Source organism: Arvicola amphibius, chromosome 6 (assembly GCF_903992535.2).
Source record: "Arvicola amphibius chromosome 6, mArvAmp1.2, whole genome shotgun sequence".
NCBI lineage: Eukaryota > Metazoa > Chordata > Mammalia > Rodentia > Cricetidae > Arvicola > Arvicola amphibius.
Window position 1 is genome coordinate 127,180,672 of NC_052052.2, and position 12,207 is coordinate 127,192,878.

The 12,207-nt window shown below is 35.0% G+C and overlaps 1 protein-coding gene across 1 annotated transcript; it reads left to right on the forward strand.

Moving 5' to 3' along the window:
- The first annotated feature begins 2,513 nt into the window (after positions 1-2,513).
- LOC119817106 (prolactin-3D1-like) lies at positions 2,514-8,431 on the forward strand. Its single transcript, XM_038334301.1, has 5 exons — positions 2,514-2,544; positions 3,449-3,606; positions 5,044-5,151; positions 7,011-7,190; positions 8,237-8,431. Exons 1-5 carry the CDS (start codon positions 2,514-2,516, stop codon positions 8,429-8,431), a joined length of 672 nt encoding a protein of 223 aa, XP_038190229.1.
- Positions 8,432-12,207: the final 3,776 nt, after the last annotated feature.

Here is a 12,207-nt window from a genome sequence, read left to right on the forward strand (position 1 = left end):
CATGCCTAGGGAGGTCTTACATTTTCTGAAACTATTTAGGACACAGTTGAGATATTATCTAAGTATGACTGTGATCCCAGAAATGGTCTCTACATTGAAGCATTAGAATCTGTGACTCCATATTGTCCTTATTCTCTACTGCAGACAAACTTTTGCAGCATAGAAGAAATTCAAATAAAATTGATCTACAAAGTTATACTCTGGGTAGTCTGAGGATAGGACCTTCTCATCTTTTGGGAGATTGCTATTGAGCCAAACTGCTACATAAACGCTAGCCAAAATGCTACAATACAATATGCCAGTGAACAAAAGAGATAGTGTGATAACCAAATGGTAGGGCACAGTCACGTTGATCAGAATATAATCAGAGATTAGAACTAAACCTCAGGATAATGGTTACCATAAGAGGCTATAGATGATTCATGTATTGAAGCAATCAAGATGGTTGTGAGGAAAAAAGTATGTCCTTGGAAGCTAACTATGAAAATACTGGTTTGAGGTCAAGCAGGTATGAAGACATCAAATTATACCGTGATCATGTCCCTTCTGAATTAAGAATATGAAAGAGTATGTGTTATGTTGATTTGTGATTATATAATAGAGGGGTTGCTTCATGCTGATTTATAGGAAAACTCTTGTTATTGTAAGTAATTTGAGATGCTCAGATGGAAATGTCAAAGTCATTCTCAGGCCATCTAAGTCAAAAGATTTTGTCAATACACAACTTGTAGTGACCAGACTCCTGGATCTTGAGGGAGCAGTGAGTATAGTTTAGTATAGTAAAGTATTGTAGAACCAACCATGATGTAGACCTACTTGATCCCGATCCCATAACATATCTAGGTATCTTATCAAATGCTTTCTTCTATAAAGAGGGGCAGGAAATTTTTACAAGATGAGGAAAATAAAGTTCAGGCATATATATATATATATATATATATATATATATATATATATATATATATATATAGAGAGAGAGAGAGAGAGAGAGAGAGAGAGAGTAGCTTTGTCCAAACATTCTCACAAAAACAAGCTGCTCTCTTAACAGTAGGTAAGCCTGGGTGCTTAGTCATTCTCCAGTAGAACTTACTAAAATCTTACAGATTCTCAATATCAATAACATTTTACATTATCTCAAAACAGTCTGCCATTTCTAATTGCTAAATGAAACAGAGCAATCTATGATCTAAGATGGGCAGTGGTTAAACACGCCTTTAATCCCAGCACTTCAGAGGCAGAGGCAGGTGGACCTCTATGAGATAATGGCCAACATCGTCCACAAAGTAATTTCTAGGACAGCTTATTACACAGAGAAACCCTGTCATGAAAAGAGAGAGAGAGAGAGAGAGAGAGAGAGAGAGAGAGAGAGAGAGAGAGAGAGAGAGAGAGAGAGAGAGGAAGGAACGAAGGAATGAAGGAATGAAGGGATGGATAGAGGGAGGGAGGGAGGGAAGAAAGGAGGGAGGGAGGGAGGAAGGAAGGAAGGAAGGAAGAAAGAAAGAAGATATAAAGAAAAAATGGAACTTTGCCCTAAATTACTTACTAGTCTACCAAAGAAATAGAATATTTTTCACAAGCAATATAAAAATTTGGGGCATCTATGATGTGAAATCTATTACAAAATGGAATATTTTTCATGATGTCACCAGTCACTATGTATATTATTTCAGAGTAAATGCCTAAAATTGCTGTAATTTGATAACATGATAAGGTCATCAGAAACTTTTGCAGTGTGGCAAGCAGGGAAGCCATGGCACAGCAGTTACCACTGCAATTGACAATTATCTGATTTGTTTTAAATCTCAAGCCACATAAAGCAGTCAGTATGTTATTTGTAAGGCAACAAAAATAAGGTGCCTATAATGTCTTTATCTGCACTTATAAGTTGACATTTCATAAATAGAAATGATGTGGCCATCAGAATGACCTCTGAACGTTTGTATTTAGACCTGTTGATTACTGGAACCATTACCTAGTCTATTGAGATAAATATTTTACAGTTTTAATGATTAATGAAATACATTTGTGTTTAGTTAAAACAGTCTGTAATAATTGACTTATGTGGCTATAGGGTGAATTATTGAAAGCATTTATCAAAACTCGCACCAGAAGGGTACAGAGCAGAAGTTAGGACACATTTCTAAGATCTGGAACCAGGGAAAGGTGTTGGGGAATAATTCTTTTCTCTTGCTTACCTGGAAATGAGTAACCAATGAAGAGATTGCCTTGTTGATTTGGAGAATGACTGGAACTCTATCGATGATGTAATGGGATGCACGATGATGACACATATTGACATATAATGGTGGCAAATGTAAAGAGGATGTTATTCAACCCTGAGGGAAGAATGCTGCTGATCCATGGACATTGATTCAATATGGCCTGAAGCTATGTCTGGCTTTGGGTACAGTCTGCTGGTATATATATGGGAGGTGGGATGTTGACTGAAGGCAGCACTCAGGTGAAGCAGGTCTCCCGAGTCGAAGTTCATACTGCGGTGGATCACCTCAGAGATGCAGCTCACCTCGACGTTTCCAGGCTCTGGTAATTCATCATGTACTTCTAAGATTTCCTTAGTCTATAATTCACAAGGTTGTTTGTACAGTACAATTTCTTTGATGTAATCTATTCTATATTTTGGAACACTGATACCTGATCATGCTTCTCCGAGAGACAATCAACCTGGAGCTGAAACACAACTCTATATTCTAATTGCTCAATTAAGTTTTAGCTGAGAGTTTTTCAGATAGGCTCTTCCTTGTGTTACAGACACAAGGCAATGCTCAATTATTTTGTGATATCTTTTTTAACAGGGGGGTAAAATGAGACAGTGTTACTGATATTTAAGCATCGTTAATTGTATAGAACCTTCCATTTCAAAAGGTGCCTTCTTGAACAAAAGATAACGAAAATCAAAGGGTTCCATTTACATTACAGAGAATTAGGCTATATTGAGAACAACTGGGTAGTCCAATTTCTTCAAGCACAGAAACAGGATATTATAATTACTTTGTATGCCAAATTGAATATCTGCTCACATAAAACAACCTGGATACTATGAAATTACCTAAGTCTTAAGTGATATATGAAAGGTAAATGAATTAGTAACAATAGTAAAGTATTAAAGAAAGTGAAATTCTCTAGAATCTCAAATATATGCAGATAATAACTTGCAGTCTTGGGTCATGGCGAGGCAAACTCCATGTGTTTACAAACTTGAGAAGCTCTTTCGGAGCCAATGCAAACTGTGAACTACCTTTCACATTTCTAACTCTCTATTGGAGACATCTATCTGCTTCTCTGTATTTTCCACATTGTAAAAGTGAATAGTCAGTTAAGATACATCAACCCAAATCACATAGCAGAGGCCATCGGGGCACATGCACAGCTTGATTAACTGCCTGCTGGTTCGTTTGTATAGCTCATCTCATTGTCGTTTCTCTGACAGCCGTGATGTGCATGATGCTGCTAGTGTCAAGTCTGCTCCTTTGGGAGCATGCAGCCTCCAAACCAACTGGCGTTGTGTCCACTGAAGACCTGTATGATCGTGTGGTTGAACAGTCTCACACCACATATAACTTGGCTGCAGATATCTACCATGAATTTGTAAGTAATGTCCTTACTTCTGGATTCTAATCTAAAAGGGCCTTCAAATAGATGACCAATAATTAAATTGGAATGACTGGTGTGTCCAATTACAAAACTTCACTTTTGTAGGTAATACAACGAATTGTATAGGAAACTGTGTAATGGGAAGAATGTGAAGTTTGATAAAAATCTCAAAATATTGGAAAGAATTTAATGATATTTCAAGTTTTCCTGTACCAACTTTAGCAATAACAACTTTGAACTTCTTCATTGGAATTTGGATTTCCTGGTCGTATTTCCAGGGGTTCTGTCTTCACGGGCATTCCTTACTTACTGATCTGAAGAAAACTAGTGCACGAGAAATGAAGGGAGTTAGTTGTGTAGAGAGAAAACAATCTAAAGAAAATTGAAACCATGTAAACAGTGAAAAACGAAATTGAAACAAAATAGCTACACATAAGTTTGTAAATACAAAAATCACAGCTTATTGTTTCAGTAATGAGTGTCTTAGTAATATTGAAGGACTGCTGTAGAAAGAAAATGTGTTCTCTCTTCCTCAGGGATGTAACTCATCTATTCAGGTTGTGCCACTGAGGAAACAGCACAGCAAATTTTCATTTTAAACCATACAAATTTTCATTTTAAACCATACAAATTTTCATTTTAAACAATATAAATGTCATTTAAATTTTTAATTTTAATACATTTAAATATGAATTACATATCTCAACATTTACCTGGAATATAAATTCCCATGGTTATTTTCTGTTACTAGTTTTTCTCATACCCTTTATTCGTCTCTCATAAATTTTTAGATTCACACATTTCTAAGTTTAATTTAAATTCTCTGATAGGTAGAATTAAGTAATTTGTATGTTCTTAATAAATACCTTATGCAAGTACATCCTTCATATTATTTATATAGAAACTTTAAATCTTTTGTGAATTCTTACTTCCATCTTTGCTGAATATGTCTTTAAAATATGCCTAGAATCTAATGATTCATTGCTGACTGTAACAACATGAGTGAATCCTACATTTATCATGAACTTTTTACCATAGTGACACATGGTGATTTATGAGAGCAAATTTATAAATCAGCAATTCCTTTTTAAAAATAATAGACCTATTTGCAAACAATAAACACGATATTTTAAACATGTATAAACAATAATCTATGACTCTCAGCCTAGAAAAACTGATACTTAAAGATGTAGGTATTTACAAATTTTGGTCCATTTTAGTGTTTTCTTTCCAAACAATTTCATTAACAAGTACAAGGAAAGTAAAGAAGGGAAGAGAATGGAGGAATAAAAGGTAAGCAGATGATGTTTCCATCATTCTAGTGTTCCACATTTTGCTCTTAAATATCAAAAATCTGCAGGTTATCAAACTATCACATTGGTTTTTTATTCAGTTCTGAATTCTCAAAGTTAAATTTTTAATTTCTTCCAGGATTCAAACTTTTTCAAGATTACTTGGTTTCCTAAGAGGATGCCCAGGCTATGCCACACAGCTTCCATCCACACTCCAGAGTCTCGTCAGGAAGTCAATGAAACAAAAGTACGTTTCTTCTCTGTATTTTACCAAAACAGTCCTGCTATACACAGGACTATATACTTGTGCTATATACTTGTGCTCTGTGTGATTACTAAGTCCGTAAGAGTTGTGATAATTTCAGACAGAATAGAGAGAGGAAGATGCCGTTGTCCAAGAAGAATCACATAATACTGTTGTAAATGTTAGCACTCGGTAAAATGCCTCCCAACTAACATGGTCCCAGAGTTATAATTGTCCACATAGGAAATTATTTTTACCAGCACCTTCTGCTTATCCCTGGAAAGTTTTTATCTGAATTGGACAAACATTTCTAATATATTCATATAAATGTGGAGTAAATAAAATCCCCCTATGTTTGTGATATAAACCTAAAGAATCTTCCCATTGCATCATGTGACTAAATGAGCAGAGTGTCCATTCTTCTTAAGTTCCTAAACTATCCTGGACCTTTTTCTCCTCCGTTCTTCTTTCCACAGTCCTGGCTCACTGCTCTGCTTTCTCTTCTGTCTGAAATTAGGCTGTGTAAGAGACTTCCTTGTCGTCTAAAGGTGCTTCTCTGGATGGCTTCTCTTTTGATGAGGTTTACATGACTCTGAATATCTAATGTATATGTGTCTGATCTCTTCATTTAGACTACGTGTCGTAAACATCAGTTTTATCTATGTAATATTAATCATGCATATCCTTCTCATGTATATAATCTATTATTCAGTCATGCTTATATTACCAACACAAGAAACATTTACACAAGATATTCTTAGGAATAACATGTGGTTATAATACAGAAAAAGAAACTGAAGAAAACATTTGTACATATTACTTTCCTAGACAATATAAATTGCACACTGGTGGTACCAAAGTACTTAATTGTTGACAGTCTCTGATCATAGAACCTTTAAGAAGACAACAATCTGAAGCTCCAAACAGTATGCAGAATTCATTTCCCTTGAATATAAGACTTTACACTACACTTCTTTCATGGCATGCAGTCATTCTTAATTATTTTTGTCTAATACTCCTAGCAAAATGTTGATTATCAACATTAATTTGTTCATTTTGATCATAAACTTACTTTTCTCTGAAATTCTGGTTGAGTTTCTCTCTAGTCTTTATTTTAATACTCTGTAATACTCCTCACAAACTTCATAATCAACAACTATCAAAAGAAATTATTTTGTATGACTGTGTCTGTGACCTAAGAATTACCAGGTTAAAATTGCATTCTAATTTTTACTGATGCCTGATATTAAAGTAATGCTTTGTAATAAATTTTCTTTTATACATGTCAATAAATAAGCAATTCCTTTAGAAGCAAGGACAACAGAATCATGCAGATAAATAAGAAATAGAATTTGAAAGCCATTTTTGTCTGCATTCACCTTTTAAAATATTCTACCATAGTATATAGATACTTAAATAAGTTTATGAGAAATTATTTCTGTTCATTATTGTAGAAATTAGTTGAACCACTAACTCCTGACAGTGTTAGCATCTATGTAACATGAGTCATGTCTTTGGACACCTACTAAGCTATGTAACCCTAGTATTCTCATAGGCAGGCTAAGCCATCAAATAGAACAGTTCTAACAGCTAGGAAAAAGGGTTGAATGTTGAGGAAACACAAAATATGATCATGTGAAATAGCCAAATTTATTAAAATCCTATTAGTTTTATTTAGCCAAGTGGAATTCAGTAGTTGTCATTTTATATTTATGCAATATTAATATATTATAAAATCATTAATATAGTAATAATAATAAAAGTATACTGTAGATTGTCTCTCGTGTAAAAAAAACACAAGAATCTATCTACCGAGTTGTATGTTACCTAGTTTAATATGAAGTCCAATGATGTTTGCTTAGACTGAAGACCTTCTGAAAGCAATCATCAACATTACTAATGCTTGGGAAGAACCTCTGAAGCATCTGGTGTCCGCAGTGACCTCTCTTCCAAAACCTTCTGATAATATGTTGAAAACAGCCAATACTTTGAAGCATAAAAATCTTGTTCTTCTGGAGGGACTTAAAACCATTCTCAACAGGGTAAGCTGTTTCTACATTGTGTCTTTGTTTATCTTATTTATAAACTTCATATATTATGTCATTCAAAAAGGATTTTAACCCAAATACCAGGTTACTTAATAAGCCCATAGAACAGTGATCTGTGTAGAAAATACTAGTGTGCTGCCTAGAAATTTTGACAGTAACTTTCTTGAATAGGGTGGACACTCCAGTCTAATTCGGAAGATCTTACACCTGTCACAGCCCACATAACCTGCACCATAATGCATTAAATAAAAATATTCTGCTCATGTTCAATATAGTATAGAAATGTAGAATGGATTTACCTGAAAATAATGGAAGGATCAAGATCCTCTACGAGAACTAATATGGTATGGAGGGCACATCATGGAAAGTACAGAGAGCATGTAAAACCCCCCAAAGTGAAAGAGCTGATGCTAGCCTTTAATTGTTGTTTAGTTAATCCCATGTTCACAGCCAAACAGTACCTTGCTGGTTCACTATTTGTCCACTTGTGTGTGGATGTATCTCATCTGAGATCAGAGGAGTGTCAGAAAATACGTATGCCTGACTCCAATTATCCTTAGGTGTCTAATGCTTTTAACCTAATTTCTAGCATTTCTCACTATTAATGTATAGTCCCCTATGTTCTACCGGAGTTAATTAAATATTTATGAGAAAGGTGCACTGGGACATACATAATGTCTGTAAGTGCCTTCCTTCCATGGGTGAGGACCTGAATCTAGTTTCAGAATTTCTGTCAAATATGTGATGTAGTATTTTCACTTTGTAGCCCTCATACTAGGGAATCAGATCTAAGGGAGTCTGCCATGAATTGCAGGTAAAAGCAGCTCTCTCAAAAATCAATGTAGATATCACTGGAGGAACTTTACCCAAAATGGATCACTGACATCCAAATCATATGTATGTATTACACACACACACACACACACACACACACACACACACACACACCACAGAGAGAGAGAGAGAGAGAGAGAGAGAGAGAGAGAGATACAAAAGGGATAAAAGATAATGTTAATAATACCTGTCCATTTGATCTTTAGACCAAGATTGTATATGAAGAAAATGACTCGCCTGTCTGGTCTGGACTGTCAGAAATACAGTCAGCTGATGAAGACACTCAACTCTTTGCCTTTTATAACCTGGTCCGCTGCCTGAGACGGGATACTCACAAGATTGACACTTTTCTCAAGGTCTTGAGGGGCCGAGTTATCTATAATAATGAGTGTTTGTTTTAAGGAGTGCAAAGTGCACATCCCTGCAATGTTCTGTTAACTGGGTCCTTGTTGAAGCAGAACTTTAATTCTTTTTTTCTTGTCAGTGCATGCATGCATATAATAGATTTCTTCTTATAGAATAAAATCTAAGCATTTCTAAACAGCAAATTCAGTGTGAAATTTTAAGAAAGTCTCTTGTTTCCATTTAATATAATAGAGATCCAGGTTTTCCTGATATGCATGTAAAAATCTGAAGTTTGACAAGCATGCAAGACAGCATAAAACTTCTTTAAGTTCACAGTGAATGATGAGAGATCATTTATGCAAAAATCAAAGCAAGAGATTGTTGCTACTCATAAGATCCTTTGTATCAACGGGATGGATATCCGAGGTAGTTTATCAAGGAAAATCTTTCTGTGATGAAATTTTTAGTCCAATAACAACTATGCAGGTTAAATAATATTGGACTATCTATAAGCATCATTAATTCAAATGTTCAAAAAGTGTACTAGAAAAAAAGTATGAAACATATCTATATTTCTCTAGTGTCTTTCTGCCTCTTGATTATCCATTGGGCCATCTTAGAAAAGAAGCAAAATTTTACTTTTCTGTAGCTCAGAATCTAAGACCATTTTAATACGTTAAACGTGGAAATAGAAAACAAACAAACGTTTCCCACTTATTTAGACACAGTTCAGCAGACCAGAAGACATGGTATCATGTCTCTCCGTGGTGACATTCTAATTGAAGTTTGAGTTTTTCAGGTAAAATTAAGAGAAAGCATAAGTGATATATAAGATAAACAAATGGAAAACATAGAATATGTTTGAGAACACCAGAGTGTGTATGTAGTCTACTGCTTCTAGGGTATTCAGCTTATAAGCTTACATTCAAATAAATTGTTCTAGCATAGGAAGAATAGTAGAAACCATATTAAAACAGAAAATGTGGTAGAAAAATGATCTCATCTATGAATAAATCACATGATGAACACCAAAGGTACACTTTGAGAAGTAAATAATTGGCTTTTATGAGTTTTTTTTCTGAAGTAGTGATGGTTAATGAAACAAATATTATACTAAGATTAGTATAATACTTAATACACTCACATAAAAATGATCCAAACAAGTTTAGGGGTTAATGAAGAGGAGACTAGGTACGCAGAGTCTCAAGATGCTGACGTGTTAGAACTGGAAAACCGAAAGCATGATGGGACAACAACAAAATGGAGGACAGCACGTCTGGCAATTCTTTTAAAATATTGTATAATATAACTCCTTTTCTGATTTTGAACAAAACTCTGAGATATTCATATATACAGCACTTTATAAATCATGTGTCATCTAAATGGATACGAGGTATGTCTTATGATACTGTGATATTCACATTACTCTAGACTAATTGCAAGAAAAGCCTGGTGAAGCTTAGTTTTGATAGAGGATGCATAATTTCAACTTGAAAAATTCATGGTTATGTGATAAAGAACAATGGTTATTAATGTAGGTATAGAATGTTATATATTGCCAGGCGGTGGTGGCGTACGCCTTTAATTCCAGCACTGGGGAGGCAGAGGCAGGCGGATCTCTGAGTTCGAGGCCAGCCTGGTCTATAAGAGCTAGTTCCAGGACAGACTCTAGAAGCTACAGGGAAACCCTGTATCGAAAAACCAAAAAGAAAAAAAAATAGAATGTTATATATTAGCAGAAAGAAATACTTTAGACGTGGAAAATAAAAAAAAATTATGCAGTATTAAGTATTTTTACTTGTGTGAAGTTGTTAGACAAGTACTGAGTCCAGACAAAAATTGAGGTATCATAAAGTTGTTACAGAAGAAACTCAGTGTCAGCTTGGCAAAAAAAGAAAGAAAGAGGATAGCAGGAACATTGACCACCCTAACTCTCGTGTAAATGAAGCAGAAGATTAAAAGGGAACAAAAAACTGAAGGCTAGAATTACTAAATGATGGAAAACCCAGAAGACAGTGAAGTAAATACACTGGTGTAAATAATCATGAACTTTCTTTTCCTATATTTTATTGAGTTTTTTGCCATAAATTACCAAAATATTCTTAAGTTTATAAAAAATAAGCCAACATACACATAGGGCTCTACTGTGATAGGGTTTAATTACCAAGTTCAAGAGTGCAATCAAGGCTTATGTGGGATTCCCCTTTGTGTGCTGTGAATATGTTCTATTGCCATAAGATTGACCGGTAAGCCACCACCTTGTGGCGATGCAGAGAATAATAGAAAAGGGTTAATTTAAGATGAAAGAGTTAGCTAGAAATGTGCCTTAGTAACTGGTCAAGCAGTGTTGTAATTAATACAGTTTCTGTGTGATTATTTGGGTCTGAGTGGCTGGGAAATGAACAAGCAATCTCTGCGTACGAAGAGCAATGACAATAACCTGTAATATTTGACAGTTTACGAGACATCTCACTGACCAGCAACTCTGTTAGCAGTGACCCATTCCTGAAATTGAGTCTCTTACTTGTTATCCTCTTGTGTCTAATTGGGATATTGATATCCCACTGTAGGACAATTCCATTAAGCTCTTTAAAATGTATGCATATGTATATATTTTAGGAAGATTCTATAGTAAGAGATTTCAAATTACAATTCCTGAGGATTTCATTTTCAGAATAATAGAGGGATATTTATTTAGGGGTAGACTCACAAATCAATATCTTCTACTGGAATGGAAAACAGCAACCAAATCCCACAGCCAGAAAAGAGACTGGACATGTGCTTGACATTGGAATAATAGTATAAGAGTCCACACCCAAGTATGTGGGTAACTTAGAGGCCACTGGCTGTAGGAATTCCTACAGCACCTCCCCCTTTTGTTTAAATAAGAGAGTTCTAATCCTTATACAAAATTATATACATTAAGAACAAATATATCAAACAAGAAGCATGTGATAAATATTTCAATAATTATCCTATCTTCATGAGTTTTAGTCTTTTATAACAAATAACCTGGCCAAGTCATGAGAGGAAAGTAACTACAACTATCTAGTCTTCAGCCTCATTGAACATCCGAGAAGGGACGTAATATTATTTGAGTAAGCAGGAAGTGCAATCAAGCAACTTCCAAAAAATGTACAACAAATGACAGAGACAACTGGATACCTGGGTATTCACCCAGTTTCATTTGCTATGATGAAGCAACCAACTTTGGCTAAGAACTACAGTAACTGACAGATCATTTTCAGAGGCAATTTTTTTTTTTCAAAACTGTCTTACCCTATCTTGGCAAGAATTGACAGTCTTTTTTCTTATCTCCTGTTTATCCATTTACGGACACCATGTACCTTGTCAGTGGTTGAGGCAGGACAGTTTCTTGCCCAAAGGCCAATTGTGCCAAGAAGAAAACAAACTGTGAGTGGAGTGTCTTTAGTGCTTAACATTCTCTCGGGAATAGATTAGTACTTCCAGGAGCAATCATGTCTCATGTCAACAGAACCTTAAGTTATTAATTGCCATATTCTACAGTTCTTTGGTCTGTAGTTCTTCTATATGCTTTAATTTCTATTCCCTCATGCTGAGGGTATTCTGTCATAGATTGTGGCACTCGGTCAATGTAGAGTTGAGTTTTGTGAACCTTAACAAATAAGAATATAGTCTCATTCTTCTACATGTTTCTATAAGGTTTGAGCATGGGCACCATTTGTTGAAGATGTTTTTTTTTTTTCTCAAATGTGTATCAACTCTTTTGATAAACATCAGGTGGCTACAGAAGTCTGAGCTTATCTGTAGATCATCAGTTCTCCTCTACTAGTCAACTGACTATTTTCAT